The sequence below is a fragment of the Cololabis saira genome, chromosome 14, assembly GCF_033807715.1.
Source record: "Cololabis saira isolate AMF1-May2022 chromosome 14, fColSai1.1, whole genome shotgun sequence".
In the NCBI taxonomy this organism is placed as follows: Eukaryota; Metazoa; Chordata; class Actinopteri; order Beloniformes; family Belonidae; genus Cololabis; species Cololabis saira.
The window spans coordinates 13,065,304-13,081,811 of record NC_084600.1 but is presented as its reverse complement, the minus strand read 5'-3'; the positions used below and the strand labels follow the sequence as shown (position 1 = coordinate 13,081,811).

Sequence of the window (16,508 nt, the reverse complement as noted above, 5' to 3'; positions counted from 1 at the left end):
AAAGTTGAAATAATGTCGGGAATAATGTTGAAGTACAATTTTGAAAAAAAAAGTCAATGTCGAGAAAAAAGTCAAAATTTCGTGAATAAAGTTGAAATGTTGAGGAAAAAAGGTGAAATTTCAACTTTTTTCTCAAAATTGTATTTCAACATTAATCTCGACATTTCGACTTTTCTTGAAAATATTTTTTCTCTGATGTACTGGTGGTGAAGTTGCACATGTTTTGCAGTTATATCTTCAAAAATTCTTTGGAAAACACCCTTTCCTTTTTTACCCATTTTAATAGTGCTAATTAGGTCCTTTTCAATCAGATTTTTGATTACTTTTATAATGTGCAGTATAGTAAGCAGTGTCTCTTATGTGCTTCTTGAATGTATGCCTTGTGTTTTTCTGCTCAGATCGAGGAGGAAATGCTCTCCCTGCAGAACGAGCGCTTGGAGCGGATCCGCTCGCTGCTGGAGCGCCAGGCCCGAGAGATCGAGGCCTTTGACTCGGAGTCCCTGCGGCTGGGCTTCAGCAACATGGTGCTCACCAACCTGGCTCCAGACTCCCAGGGAGGCTGGGGGGGCGGAGGTGGAGGGGGCCAGGGGCCCCAGGGGGGAGGCCACTGGCCAGGGGGAGGTGGAGGAGGAGGGGGCCACCACGGCCACCACCACCAGGGGGGCTCCAGCTCCCAGCAGCCCTGGGGTCACCCCATGCTGGCCGGTGGGCCCCCGCCCTGGAGCCTCCACCACCCCGGGGGAGGGAGTCAGAGGAGCAGCCAGGGAGGCCCGGCCGGGGTGAGGAACAGCCCGCAGGCCATGAGGAGGACGTCATCAGGGGGGAGGAGTGAACAGGGCATGAGCAGGAGCGCCAGCATCACCTCTCAGATCTCCAACGGATCCCACCTGTCGTACACCTAGAACACACACCGGCAGGGATCACAATGATCTAAAGCACCACACACTAGCACCACACACACCACACTCGTCTACACACAACCAGTCATTTCCCTCAGTCCACCTTCCATCAGACAGCACTGGGACTGTACGTCCGTGCCGTTCCTCTCATCACCAGTGCGCTCTTGTATCAGCGCACTGCTGGCAGCCGTCTGTGGAAACCCCAAATATTTGAGACCGCTAGCCCTGAGAGCTGTTTCCAGTGCCACAGTGCATTAGTGTCAAGTTTCCTTGAGCTTTCCGGCTTGTTTTTGTGCTCGCTTTTGTTGCTTTAGGCCCTCCGTGATACAGTCACAGCAGAGCTTATCTAGAGTGGCTCGTTTGCAGGAAGTTGCTTTATTAGGCAGAAGTCGGCTACAGTGTTTGGAGATGTGGTAGCGCAAAAAGATGTATTTAGGGGAAAAGCTGCTATTTATGCTGCTATGTAGAATCCCCGTGAAATGGCGCCAACCCACTGGCAGTTTACGGTTTAGATGGTATTGTTAGATCTTTCATGTGCAGTCACAGCTGAACAGAGAATGGGGGGGAGAAAAGGAGAATGAAAGTCGTACGTCATTATCAGTGGTTATTGATCACAGTATAGGGATTGTTGGGTCCCATCCCTGGAGGTAAGTTTTTGAGGGCTATGAAGGAAAGTGCCAAGATGCCAACGGTCAGAGGTATAGAATCCGATTTGCCATATCTATCCATGCAAACGTACTTTTTTTTTTTTGCATTTCCACAGAGACTAACTGCAGTGTTGTCATTTAACGCCACATGGCCAAATAGAAGTCGTCTTTTCTCTTGCACATTCAGCTCGATCGGCTCGGTCCCGGGTTTCCACAGACTTCTGCCCCCTAGGCATCCAGTCTGAGGGCTACCGTGGCGATACGAATCCACAGTCCTCAGGGCAGGGATGGGTTTTCAGCAGCACCTAACCTCAACTTGAACAGTTTGAAAAGTGGGGTACATTCTTCACTTGTTTGCAGTAATTAAATTACATGATTTGGCAGCGTCTTAGTAATGCAGTTTAAAAAAAAAACCAGTGTTGGCCTTACCAAGAGCACTGGAGTAGAGCTTAGCCAGTGTTGTTTCAGTGACTTCCAGCTTGGCGCAGGCCTTCACCAACACTAAATGTTAGGTAGATGTATTCACACATGCGTACAGATAGGGGTTGTCTGATGTTTTTTTTTTTTTTAAGACAAGCTCAAAGAATATGGAAAATCTGCAGATGGATGCATGTGCAGGGAAAGTGTAAACAGATTTTTTTTTAGGGGGGGGGCAGACAGGCTGCTAAATGAGGGATTTAGTTGTTTAAAAAAAAAAAAAAGCCCCACATTTCAAATGAACAAAGTGCATGTGTGAGGAGAAGCTTCTCCTGCCTTCTGTGGGTTAGTGACTGCTGAATGTGTCCGTGGATGGATGGGTGGTGATGCTGTGATCTCTGCTGCCATGCCCCTGCAACCTTCCCTGGTCTGACGCCCCGCTCTGCCTCACCCCGACGGGCGTCGCCATCATCGCCAGGCTCCCTGCTTCCCTCCTCAGGGGGGGGTTCTTTTCGTGTGAGTGTGTGGGCCTTGACACCTCGCTCATCTACTGCTAAAGAGCTTTTGAACGAAAGAAAAGAAATCCCATATTTGTTATCATACAAATCTATAAAAGAGAATTACAAAGCAGTAAAGATGGAAGTTGTATTGGTAAATGCTGACATTATGCATAAAGATATTCAGAGGTGGAATGTACAGGCAACGTGTTAATATTGTATAGTTTGGAAGTTAAACATGGAAATCTATACGACAAATTGAATAAAATGAACCTGTAATGAGGCCCCAAAGTTGTGACTTGGAACCAGATGGACGTGTGCTGAGTTTGAGCTCTTCTGCAGCCCGTTACAGGCGTTCTGTTGTTGATTATCAGTCAACAACTTGGGGTCCGGCTGTCTCGAGCAAGTGGCAACATTTCTTTTAAAAGTGTGAGGATACGTTTTCACATGTTTTGGAAATCTAGTTAGGTGTAGCCTTTGCTTTAGCATAGGCTTTGGCGTTATATTAGACCCCGTCTGTTCAGGATCTCTGCGGTTTTAGAAGACTCTCAGGCCAAAAGTAAAGGTTTTAGTAACACGAAGAAAAGGATAGTCTTTTAATTATCTACAAGAATCTAAGAACTGCTGAATTCTAAAATACAGTATTTGGTAAACTCTTCAACCTGAATTTGTTCCCAAAATTCTTGGACAAGACTGAGAATCCCTGTTTTTCTGTGTAAAATGGTTTGCTCTCGGTCGTCAGAGGTTCTTTGACATTTACCAGGACTTTTTTTCTCCCTTTCTTCTTAAAAATCTGATTTGTACGGAAGAGTATTAGGGCCAGGCAGGAGAAAAAGAAAAATAATATTTTAGAGGAGGAAGATTTTTTTTTTTTGTTTCATTATGCACTTTGAGAAAAAAGTCGAAATGTCGACATTAATGTTGAAGTACAATTTCGAGAAAAAAGTCGAAATGTTGAGAGAAAAAAGGCAAAATTTCGACTTTATTCACAAAATTTCGACTTTATTCTTGAAATTGTACTTCAACATTATTCTCGACATTTCGACTTGTTTCTCAACATCACGACTTTTTTCTCGAAGTGCAAAATAAAAAAAAAAATCTTCCCCTCTCAAATATTTTTTTCTCCTGCCTGGCCCTAATACTCTTCCGTAGATTTGAGAAAGGCGCGGCCTATTTCTTTCGAAACATTTTCACACTGCACTTAATTATTTGCCTTTTACCAAAAGATGGAGAAAAAGAATCAATCTTACCACCCAAACTCTAATAGTTTTCTCAGTTCAGAAGCCAACACCTTGTATGGCATCGTACCAGTCGTCTGTTATCCACACTCTCTCCAGCTCTTTAGTGTTTTTATGCCCCAAAAAGGGTGGTTTTTATTTTCCAGCTGTTGTCTGCGGAGGGCCAGAGGAGCAGCAGACTTTTAGACTTTCTCTTGTTTACTAGAACTCCCAGGTGTTTGGTGAGGCCGTTGGGGGCAGAGTCTATCTTTAGGCTTCGGTCACTCTGAACTGGATCAGTTGCACTGATTGCACAAGTAGCTGTCCAGCTGAAAGAGTCTACTGTGATGCCTCGGTGCGCTGACGGGGGGAGGGGCGGGGCGGCCGTGGGCTGGGAGGAGGCGGGAGGCAGGGTCGAATCTGTACAGTCTGTTTATCAGTATTTCTTGTATCTTTCCCGTCATTTGGTGGATCTTGCTGTTTTCTTCTCCCTGGTCCAGAGATCTGTATTAAACTGTATTAAATTGTATAGATTGTGCAAAAATGCTGAATGTCTCATAGTGGAAGAGAACAGATATTCCTTCAGATGAAAAAGTCATTTAAGATGTATAAAAGAAATTCAGAGGCAAAGTTTAGGGGATAAATGTAATATTTTGTTTGTAATTACTATTTTTTGTTGGAAGAGGGCTACTGGATAAAGAATTATCTGTAATAAAGTAATTTTAATATTTCTCTGTCCCATGGTGTTTTGTGTACAACTACGGCAGCAGGCTCTTGAGAAAGAGTTAACATTTTTAAAGTTTAAAGAAAAAAAGATTTAAGTGTTCAGTGTCTCAGGTGCATTACAGGTTTGTTTTTGAACTGGCTGATCAAAGATATTTCGTATAAGTATTTTAAAGTAATTTCCTGAAACAGCACAAGATGTCCTGACTGGTGACAGAAAGAGATGCTGCTCAGATGCAGGTGATGATGAGAATTTACTCTTCAGATCAGGGAGAAAAATGAGTAAATGTGTGCTGACACTTCTCTCATGTTAAAATACTAAAGTATTATTGGTAAAAAAAAAAAAAAAAAGATGCTGAAGAAATCTGGAACAAGGGACACGACCGAAAACCAATGCGAAACTGCAATTGAAGCTCTTTAAAACACCTCTGGATCTGCATTTAAAACCAGTGACTTCGAGAAGGCAAGATCTACTTACTTTACTGCTTTTTAAATCTATTTAAAACGGAGTGAGGTGGAGAACCAGCCTGTGATTGCGGGAGGCTGCCACGCAGCCCACGCCTGGGAAGGCCTTTCTCATTTCAGCGTGATGGCAAACGTCTTCACTTACAACAGCGTGACCTCCGGGGCCACCAGCCCCATTCCAGCACAGAGCTTCTGGAAACATGTCCATCGTGATAAAAACTGTTTTAAAAATGGAATTTACCACTCAACGTCTGCTTGTAGCTCGTGTGTCTGTCTCTACATGTACATACATGACTGTCTCAGAAAATTAGAATATTGTGATTTTCTGTAATGCAATTACAAAAACAAAAATGTCTTACATTCTGGATTAATTACAAAACAACTGAAATATTGCAAGCCTTTTATTTTAATATTGCTGATCATGGCTTACAGCTTAAGAAAACTAAAATATTCTATCTCAAAAAATTTGAATATTCTGGGAATCTTAATCTTAAACTGTAAACCATAATCAGCAATATTAAAATAATAAAAGGCTTGCAATATTTCAGTTGATTTGTAATGAATCCTGAATGTATGACATTTTTGTTTTTTTAATTGCATTACAGAAAATAAAGAACTTTATCACAATATTCTAATTTTCTGAGACAGTCCTGTACATGTAGATACAAGTACACTATACTATATATCCAGATGCTCCATGATGTCTATTTTAACTATTATTTAACCATCTTGTGTTTCTTTTTCTAAAGTATTTTTTGTTTTCCTATCTGAAGTGTATCATAGAGGGGAGGCCACTCGATAAACCCTTTTTTTTTTTTTTTTTGTTTAATTTTCTCTAAATGCATTCCATTGTTTTTCTTTCTTTTCTTCTTTCAAAAATGTGCAAATAAATCAAAATCAAATTTAGAATGTGTGTCAGTATCACAAGCTCCCAAAGTTGTCAAGAAAAGAAAACGTGACTGTCTTGTTTTATTTTCGTACTTTTGTTTTATTTGTTTAGCTGGCATCAAATTGAAATGGATATTCTTTGCTAAATTTTCTTTCCACTTCAATAAAATCCTGAATTTATTCAAATTATTATTTTGTTAATTTTTACACATGAAAACATTTTGCAGGCAAGGTTGGAAATCTAAAAAAAAAAAAAGAAATGACAAAATGAAATGATGACTGCACATGTGTATCCCTCTCCCCAGCTCAGCGTGTGTAGGATCTCTTCCAGGTGAAGTTCCCTCCCTCGGCCTCGTCCACAGGGCTCTGCTCAGGGGCTCTCAGCCTCCTCATCATGTTGCCTCTCCTCCTCCTCCGAGGAAGAGGAGGTGTCATCGCGTTCGTCCTGCTCCTCTGCAAGGCCTCACTATTATCTGTGGGGCCTTTCCAACTCAGCCCACTTCGCACCCCATCTTTCAGGAAATCAGCCACCACTCTGAAGTACTCCAGGACTGCGGTGTGACTCCAGACACCTCCGTACTCTTCTCCATTTAGTGTTCTCCCGTCGTCTGACTGCTCAGGGCCCTCCAGCCTGAATCCGCAGTGGCCCCCTCTGTCCGTCAACATTAGCAGGAAGTAAGGATTGCTCTGGAAAAGGGACAGGGGGAGGGTGGAAGCAGGGGGTAGGAGGGGGTCATCGCTGCTGCAGATGCAGAGCACCGGCACCGCCACCTCGTCTCCGTCTCTCAGAGGTTCATTCCTGCCCCAGTAGCTCTCCCAGTTCCTGGCCGGGAACGCCCTTTCTCCCAGTGCCCAGGCCACTGGGGGGGCCAGGCCCCCCGGGGTGCGAGAGCCGAGCTTCTGAGCGCTTTCTTGGGATGGAGAAGAGCCCTGCTGGTGCTGGGCAGAAGAGCAGAACAGTGCTTCTTCAAAGTCCCTGAGGGATGAACAGCCGAGGGCCCGGTCCACATCCATCACTCCTCTGAGCGAATCTGCATACCTAAAAATATATACATCTATACTGTCATTATAGTAGTCCTTTATTAGCTACTAATGAGCAGAGGTGTTAAAAGTATTCACATTCATTACTCGGGTAGAAGTATAGATACTAGAGTTTAAAAATACTCCTGAAGTTGAAGTATCAACTCAAGTTTTTTACTCAAGTATAAAAGTACTGGTTTCAAAACTACTTAAAGTATAAAAGTAAAAGTAATGTAAGGGGGAAAAAGCCATTAAGGACAAAAGCCATTGAAAATTAATACATCTTAGTATAATGCAAATATATTAAAGAACCATATATGTGTACTATTGAGCATTAACATGTGTTTCAGAGAGCAGCAGATATGATGACTAGTTGCCTATAAGTATTGTAATGGTGCAAAAAGTCAAACTTCAGAGGCATGTTATCATTTATCCTAACCTTTATTGGAATGTACATCCAAGTTTAGTTGCAGGAATCTGAGGGAACGGATGTAAGAACAAAACTGGACAAGAACATCTGAAACAACCACAACCAAATTCACTCTATCCGGATGGAGCAATTTAACTGGATAGTTTTTTTTAAAGGCCGAAATGAAATCGAGTAACGAGGCTGTTTTTAAAATGTAAGGAGTAAAAAGTACAGATAATTGCGTGAAAATGTAAGGAGTAAAAGTAAAAAGTCGTCTGAAAAGTAATTACTCCAGTGAAGTATATATAACCAAAATTTCTACTTAAGTAAGGTAACAAAGTATTTGTACTTCGTTACTTGACACCTCTGTTAATGAGTATTAGTTTTCCTCTAAATGTTCCCACCTGCTGAGCTGCATTTTCCGGTGAAACAGCGCCCCCCAGCGGTAAATGGGAGGCATGGCTTGTTCCAGCCACAGCTGTCCCAGCAGCACAGGGGAGATGGCTGCAGCTGCGGTCAGGTGAGTGCTGGAGCCGAACTCCCCCAGGTAGGAGAGCAGGGCCCCCGAGCCGGAGCCCTCACTCACGGCCAGCAGCACCGAGGACGGGTGCCGGCTGTGGACGTAAGACACGGCCTGGACACGCAAGCAGGTAAAACAGGGGGAAAACCAAATATATCCTTTACATTTTAAATATATATATGTATATATATATATATATATATATATATATATATATATATATATATATATATATATATATATATACATACATACAGGACTGTCTCAGACAATTACAATATTGTAATTTTCTGTAATGCAATTACAAAAACAAAATGTCATACATTCTGGATTCATTACAAATCAACTGAAATATTGCAAGCCTTTTATTATTTTAATATTGCTGATCATGGCTTACAGCTTAAGAAAACTCAAATATCCTATCTCAAAAAGTTACAATATTTTGGGAATCTTAATCTTAAGCTGTAAACCATAATCAGCTATATTAAAATAATAAAAGGCTTGCAATATTTCAGTTGATTTTTAATGAATCCAGAATGTATGACATTTTTGTTTTTTTTAATTGCATAGAGAACTTTATCACAATATTCTAATTTTCTGAGACAGTCCTGTGTGTGTGTGTGTATGTATATGTATGTATATATATATATATATATATATATATATATATATATATATATATATATATATATATATATATATATATATATATATATATATATATATATACATACACACACACAGGACTGTCTCAGAAAATCAACTGAAATATTGCAAGTCTTTCATTATTTTAATATTGCTGATCATGGCTTACAGCTTAAGAAAACTCAAATATCCTATCTCAAAATATTAGAATATCATGAAAACGTATACTAGTAGGGTATTCAACTAATCACTTGAATCGTCTAATTAACTCGTTGCTTGAAATCCAGTGTAAAGTTCCCACAGTCAGCGATGGTTTGGGGAGCCATGTCAGCTGCTGGTGTTGGTCCACTGTGTTTCATCAAGTCCAGAGTAAATGCAGCTGTGTACCAACAGATTTTAGAGCACTACATGCTTCTGTCTGCTGAAAAGCTCTATGGAGATGATGATTTCATTTTCCAGCATGATGTGGCACCGGCCCACAGTGCCAAAACCACCTGTAAATGGTGTACTGACCATGGCATTACTGTCCTCGATTGGCCTGCCAATTCCCCTGACCTGAACCCCATAGAGAATTTGTGGGGTATTGTGAAGAAGAAGCTGAAAGACCCCAGACCCAACAATGCAAATGAGCTAAAGGAGCTATTGAAGCATCCTGCGCATCCATAACACCTCAGCAATGCCACAGGCTGATTGCCTCCATGCCACGCCGCATTGATGCAGTAATCCGTGCAAAAGGATTCCCAACCAAGTACTGAGTGCATTAATGAACATTTTCAAATGTTTGACTTTGTTTTGCTGTTATAAATCTTTTTTTTTACTTAGTCTGAGGAAATATTAAATTTTTTTGAGATAGGATTTTTTAAAAGTCTTGCAATATTTCAGTTGCTTTGTAATGAATCCAGAATGTATGAGATTTTTTTTTTTTTTTTTAATTGCATTACAGAAAATAAAGAACTTTATCACAATATTCAAATTTTCTGAGACAGTCGTGTGTATATATATATATATATATATATATATATATATATATATATATATATATGTGTGTGTGTGTGTATATGTGTATATATATGTATGTATATATATATATATATATATATATATATATATATATATATATATATATAGTGGTCCAAGAAAAGAAAAAACAACTAAACTCTGAGGCTTTCTTAAATAAGGAAATCGTTAAAATTATTATTAAACTTGACAGGTTTTTTTTTTTCTATTAGTACAAAAAAAGTCCTTTCCACCTAAACAGAAGATGACAAAACTGATTGTGTGTTGGAAGTTTACTGTAGATCAGAACAACATTGTCTACCTGCTCCAGATCAGCTGGGTCTCCGAACTCGGTGAGTCGAGTGGTGGCCAGCGGGGCCCCCTCCGTGCCCCGATGGTGGAACACCACCACGTAGAAGCCCTGCCGCATGGCCTGCTGGCAGAGCAGCTTCAGGTGGGGGCTCATCCCTCCCCAGGACTGAGGGACGAGGAGAAGGACGGGAGGGGTAGAGGTGAAGCACCCGAGCACCTTCCTCCACGACTGGTGCTCCTTCTTCACCTCCCACCTCTTCCTCGACACTTCCTCGCCGAGTCTGGTCCCCACAGCCCAGTCCAGAGCTACGACCCCCCCGTCCCTCAGCAGGAGGTGGTCTCTAGTAAACTGCATGGTGTCTGTGTGTTGTGCCCACAGCAGCAGACTGGTCAGAGTCTGCAGGTGGGGGTCTCCCCTGGGCCAGCCGGCCAGTTTGGAGCTGGCCAGAGAGCCACAGTGCTGCAGCAGGTATTTGGCCAGTGCAGTGGGTTTGCAGATAAATCTGCGTCCATTTGACATTTGATTTGACCCTGAAAACACATCGTTCTCGGTTGATTTTACCTCTTGGCTCCATATTCTTGTATTCCTGTGTAACGGCAGCTCCAGGATCAGACAAATAACGGTCCAAAGTCTCCAGCTTGCAGCCCTGACAGCGAGTTTCATCCAGTAACGAAGTCTTGGCCGACGGAGAGCCAGAAACACCAGGAACAATAACACGGATGGAAGCAAACAGAACAAACACTCCTGTAAAAATGATGCCATAAGATCCTAACTCCAGTTGTGATGTCTTTTGTAATGACTAACCTCCGGTTTTTCCTTGTTCCAATGTCAAAGTTCAGCCTGACAGGACAACCAGTGTCCTAAATTGTTATCCTTTTTCTTCAGCTTGTTATAAAAAGAAAATAACCAAAGATACAGAGAATAAAAAGTAATGAAATGTAAAAAAGTAATTGACAATTGTCAAAAGGACCCAAAAAAAGAAAACTGGAGACAATGCTCCTCCTCCCCCCTTCTCTCTCTGTCCTGCCTCCATAAATCATTTACTACATGGCCAGATAGAAACGAAGCAGACACAGAACACATACATCTGTCTCATTCATTTCAGATAATTATAGTCTTTGACCTTTTTCCATCTCTGGGATTATTTCTTTTGCGTTCTTTTTTTTTTTTTACTTTCAGCACCTTTTCTTTTTCAGTTTTCGTGATTGTTGTCGGAGCAGTGACTATAAAGGCAACTGTGACTCCCAGTTTAGGGTTGTAACAGCAAAACAGACACAGTCTTCAAATGAAGGAATAAAAACATGTCATATTATAATATTATTCCACCTCCAATGTGACTGAATATAAACTGATGCCGCCACAGTCCCTAAACACAAAAGATGAATATCTGGGATATTGAGATTGAGCTATTAAATATTACATCAAAACTATTATATTTTCTTAAACCTAACCACAAATGACAGACAGCTAATATTTCTGAAAAAAATAGAAAAGAAAAATAAGTCAGTCAAATAAGCTGAATTTGTACCTGAACTGCACCACTTTGTAAAAACATTTTAAGTTTATTGAGATCATGAACAATGAACTTTTATTTATACTCTGTTGTCTGCTAAAATCCTTTTATTTCAGAAAGTCCTGACAGCAAACTTCTCCCACATTCCCTCAACATTCACTTCACACTTTCTACATATTCGGTACCTCAAGCCCCACGTGCAGTAAATCAGCTACGCAGCATGTCAGAACCATCGGTGGCTCTTTTCCTGATAAGCACTGATGTTGTCCTTGGACCCATTTATTCATTTATTCTTATGTAAAATATGTTGAATGTGGCAGGTTTATGGTTCGAATCCCACATAGGAACAAGTCTGAGGTCAGACTTGTTCCCGGTGCATGTTGGACTCTGGCAGGGCTGTCCTTTGTCACCGGTCCTGTTCATCATTTTTATGGACAGGATTTCTAGGCGCAGCCAGGGGCCGGAGGGGATCCGGTTTGGGAACCTCAGGATTTCGTCTCTGCTTTTTGCAGAGGATGTTGTCCTGTTGGCTTCATCGGACCGGGACCTTCAGCATGCGCTGGGGCGGTTTGAGGCCGAGTGCGACGCGGCAGGGATGAGAATCAGTACCTCCAAAACTGAGGCCATGGTTCTCCACCGGGAAAGGGTGACGTGCCTTCTCCGGGTGGGTGGAGAAGTCCTGCCTCAGGTGGAGGAGTTCAAGTATCTCGGGGTCTTGTTCACGAGTGAGGGAACGATGGAGCGGGAGATTGACAGACGGATCGGTGCAGCGTCCGCAGTTATGCGGTCGATGTACTGGACCGTCGTGGTGAAGAAGGAGCTGAGTCGAAAGGCGAAGCTCTCGATTTACCGGTCAATCTACGCACCTATGAACTTTGGGTAGTGACCGAAAGGACAAGATCGCGGATACAAGCGGCCAAGATGAGTTTCCTCCGCAGGGTGGCTGGACGCTCCCTTAGAGATAGGGTGAGGAGTTCGGTCACCCGGGAGGAGCTCGGAGTCGAGCCGCTGCTCTTTCACATTGAGAGGAGTCAGCTGAGGTGGCTTGGGCATCTGTATCGGATCCTCCTGGACGCCTCCCTAGGGAGGTGTTCCAGGCATGTCCCTCCTCCCTAGGGAGGTATTCCAGACATGTCCCTCCTCCCTAGGGAGGTGTTCCAGGCATGTCCCTCCTCCCTAGGGAGGTGTTCCAGGCATGTCCCTCCTCCCTATGGAGGTGTTCCAGGCATGTCCCTCCGGGAGGAGACCCCGGGGAAGACCCAGGACACGCTGGAGAGACTATGACTGCGTTTACATGCACTCAATAACCCTTTTAAAACCCGAATATTGGCAATAACCCGAATTTGCACAGCCATGTAAACACCAATAACCCCTTTGAATAACCCGAATTTGCTCATATTCCGGTTTTTAAAAACCAGAATATGACCCCTGGGTTACTCCTTTTAAAACCTGAATATTCGGTCATGTAAACGCCAAATGGGATATCCCCATCAAACGGAACATGAATTTGTTTTCTGCGCATGCTCTGTTCGCAAGGAATCCTGGTCTTTTGAGTCCAGGAAGTTCTTCTAAACACGGAGAAACGCAAGACCACGCCACACTTTTGGAGTGAGGAGGAGACTAATCACTTCATAAATGTAATGAAGGATATGAACATTTTGGCATTTGTAGACGGTAGAAAGTACGGGCATAGTGAGATTTACAAGAAGGGGAGTGAAAAGTTGCGCGAAGCAGCATTTGTTTTGAATTTGGATACAGGAAGAAGAAGCGGAAATGACGGTAATTGCGTCATCACGTTCTCCGCGCGTCGCTGGTTTGATCCAGATATCCCAAATGATTAATAACCATGTATACAGGGATAACCCTGTTTGTTCACGCATGTAAATGGAATATTCCCAATGTTTCAGTAACCGGAATATTAGCAATAACCCGAATTTTGACTGCATGTAAACGTAGTCTATGTCTCTCGGCTGGCCTGGGAACGCCTCGGACTCCCCTGGAAGAGCTGGAGGAAGTGTCTGGGGTGAAGGAAGTCTGGGCATCCCTGCTGAGACTGCTGCCCCCGCGTGTGTGAATGTATGTATGTGCAGTACTGGAGTTGAGGGGGGAAGAGGGGGGATGGCATCCCCCCAAAAACGGTCCGAATCACCCCCCCTGTAAAACTGCCATCCCCCCTTTCCATCCCTTATGTCATTTCATCAATGAATGTGGTTTTACTGCTATTTCAACATTTAGAGTCATCACCAGAAAAATAATACCAGAAAAATGTGACAGTTTTCACCTGTTTCAAGTAAATTTTCACTTGAAATAAGTAGGAAAATCTGCCAGTGGGACAAGATTTATCTTCTTATTACAAGCAAAAAAATCTTGTTCCACCGGCAGATTTTTCTACTTATATCCAGTGAAAATCTACTTGAAACAGGTGAAAATTGTTGTTTTTTCCAGTTATGAGTCTTGTTTTACAGTAAGTGTAATGAGATTTTTTTTTTACTAAAATGAGACATTTTAACTAGAAATAAGACAAATATTCTTGTTAAGATTGTGAGTTTTTGCAGTGATCCATTTTACTTATCCTGTGAAGGACAGAGTCATATTGATAAGTTCAGAAAAGTGTTTTTTATTGTTGTGTTTTGATGTATTTGATGTAAGTCCAGTGGATATGTAAAGCTTACAGAAGGCTGCATTTAACTGCTGCTATGTCATTCCTGCAGTGTTTCTGCAGGTGTTTTGGTCACTGCTATTATTTGTAATATATTATATTATTTGTAATCAGTACAAATTATCTGTCCCCATATGATAAAATCCACCACTCGAGTACTGTGTATGTGTACAGTATATGTGTAGTTATGTGTATGTACTATTGTATTATTGCTTATATGTTTATTCCTTGATTTATATGCAAAGAAAACCAGTAATTCTTGTTGAGATTCTGATGCACATATATACACTTTTGGTTTCTACCGTCATGGTATCAATCAATAATATGTGTGCAGACAAGGTAAAAAAAAAAAAAAAAAAAAAAAAAAAAAAAGAGATTCTGATTCCACTGATTAAAAAGTACACATCCTTTTATAAAGTGTGTTTTCTGAGAGAAATTCTATCAATGTTGTTGTTTTTTAAGTGTTTAAATAAAAATCCAAACCCACCTGTTGTTGGATTCAGAATTGATTTTGTGATGATCTGAATTCTTGTGACGTCACGCTGGAATCTTCTCCTGCCTCTGCATCATTGAGTTTCATGATTTTCAGGAAACGTGTGAACCAAACTTTTACTGCACTATTGTTGAAACAGTTCAGATATTTCTGAGGTTTTGTTTTTCCTCCCAGGTGTACAGCCTCTGTACTGGGATCACCTCGCTGTCATGCAGAACCGAGAGAACAGCAGTTCGCAGCCCATGGATGACGCCTCATCCATGGGCTGCGAACTGCTGCGAACTGCCCCCCCCCGAACTGTGGGGAAAGAAACCTAAACATGTCACACTTTTTTCAGCCATATATATCCTGCTGATTGTTTCTTATTTTAACTCAGCAAATACCTAAGATCACTAAAACTTTGAGACAAACAGGATGGAACCTATCAGTTTTAAAACATCTGTTTCTCTTCACCTGAAGAAGAACTCAGCTAGTCAGCCTAGTCCTACAAACCAGGATGTCGTCCTGCGTTGAGAGCAACCACCAGTGTAGAACCTTATAGAAAAAACCCCTCATACCTTTAACAATTTGATAAAATCCTAACAATTTTGTGCCCGCAGAGTGAAAGCCCCGCTGCAGTCCTTCTCCCTGGTGAACCTGGAGCTCGACCGGCCCTCGTGGGGGTCAGAGTGCAGAGACGCTGTGATCAACAGCTGTAATGGAAAATTTTGGTATAACACTGTCCGTTGCCTGTTTTCATTCCTATGCCGAGGTCATGTTCCTTTGACACAGAGCCTGGCACGGTTGCCAGGGTGATGGGTGATGTTTTGTCTATTCCAGCTCCCGAGTATAAAATAACCTGTCCCTAATCTTCTTCAGCTCACTCAGGACTGACGGTTTGTGTGACCGGTTGCACTGTGTGGCTCCATTCAATTGAATGTTTGTCCTCTTTTCATAAAATCTTCGAAAGACAGCTGAGGTGTCCTGACATTCTTTTTGAACAACAATTTTTGCCACCACAATTTGGCGACCACGAAGGGACTCCATCTGTGCCGGATTTTTTCCTTCTCTCCTCCGGAATCGAAGGTGTTTTAAGCATGCAACAACCTCGTACTCCCCCATCAAGTGAAGGTCGAGGAGAGGGCCTCTCGTCCGGAGGGGGGTTGGGAAGGTCCCCGCACCGACTGGGGTCGAACGAACCCGGTGGCTTCAGAAACGCCTCGCTGTTCTTTCGGGTGAGTTTTGGAAAGAAAACGGCCGAAATAAGCTGCGCGCTAGCGTCTCCTCTCTACCTAATCAGCTGATGTTGCCAGGAGTGCTTGGAGCCGGAGAGGGCTGGTCCAGCCGGGGTCTGAGTACCTCTGCTGTTTAGTACTGACCTAGGAGTTAGTGATGTGTTTTTGTGGTAGACTCCCCCAGGTTCAAGTCCTGGGGTGAAGTTCCCTCAGGTTCAAGTCCTGAGGTGAGGTGAGGCTCCCCCAGGTTCAAGTCCTGGGGTGAAGTTCCCTCAGGTTCAAGTCCTGAGGTGAGGTGTAGCTCCCCCAAGTTCGAGGCCTGGGGTGGAGTTTTCCCTCAGGTTCAAGTCCTGAGGTGAGGTTTCCCTCAGGTTCAAGTCCTGAGGTGAGGTGTAGCTCCCCCAAGTTCGAGGCCTGGGGTGGAGTTTTCCCTCAGGTTCAAGTCCTGAGGTGAGGTTTCCCTCAGGTTCAAGTCCTGAGGTGAGGTGTAGCTCCCCCAAGTTCGAGGCCTGGGGTGGAGTTTTCCCTCAGGTTCAAGTCCTGAGGTGAGGTGAAGGAGTTTTGTGTTTTTGCTCTGAGCTGTCTGTTAATGTCTGACTAACAATCTTGACTGTACGGGTGGATGACAAATAATTTTGGGAAATAATTGGAGTTGGAATGTTTTTCTGTTGATTAAGTCGTGGGTTTTTCCCCCGCTTTTGCGAGCTGAGAATCCGGTTTGAGTTAGGAGGGTAATCCTAAGTACCACCCTCTTCTGTAGGATTTAAAAGATGCAGGACTCCAGTCAAATCTGAACCGTGACTTTTTCTAATATATTTTTCCATTCAACTATCTCCGTCAGAGAGCTGCGCGAGTGTTCCGGCTGTTGTGACGTCACAAACCCTGATAAGAGGAAGACCTTGGTTAGCCATTGTGTTTTTTTGTTTTTTTTTCTCTCCTTCTGAAAATTTAGACTCGCAACACGTCTGAGAGG

At 42.7% G+C, this 16,508-nt stretch overlaps 2 protein-coding genes across 4 annotated transcripts in view; one reads left to right on the top strand and one right to left on the bottom strand.

The window, feature by feature from the left end:
- Positions 1 to 4,408, top strand: part of taok1b (TAO kinase 1b) — a 377,870-nt gene extending 373,462 nt beyond the window's left edge. For both annotated transcript variants that reach the window (XM_061739766.1, XM_061739765.1), the window contains one exon: positions 399 to 4,408. In XM_061739766.1, coding sequence (XP_061595750.1) covers positions 399 to 902 — 504 coding nt within the window. In that variant the 3' untranslated portion in view covers positions 903 to 4,408. The remainder of the gene's footprint in view (positions 1 to 398) is intronic.
- A 1,441-nt stretch (positions 4,409 to 5,849) lies between these two features.
- LOC133460264 (protein ABHD15) lies at positions 5,850 to 10,608 on the bottom strand. 2 transcript variants are annotated; one of them, XM_061740858.1, is made up of 4 exons: positions 10,461 to 10,608; positions 9,666 to 10,332; positions 7,587 to 7,816; positions 5,850 to 6,792 (listed from the first exon to the last, which is right to left on the bottom strand). In XM_061740858.1, the coding sequence occupies exons 2-4, from the start codon at positions 10,317 to 10,319 to the stop codon at positions 6,060 to 6,062; spliced, it is 1,617 nt and encodes a 538-aa protein (XP_061596842.1). In that variant the 5' UTR covers positions 10,320 to 10,332; positions 10,461 to 10,608; the 3' UTR covers positions 5,850 to 6,059. The 2 variants fall into 2 exon arrangements, with proteins under 2 accessions (XP_061596842.1, XP_061596841.1); XM_061740857.1 differs by having other exon boundaries at positions 9,666 to 10,608.
- Between the last annotated feature and the right edge of the window lie 5,900 nt (positions 10,609 to 16,508).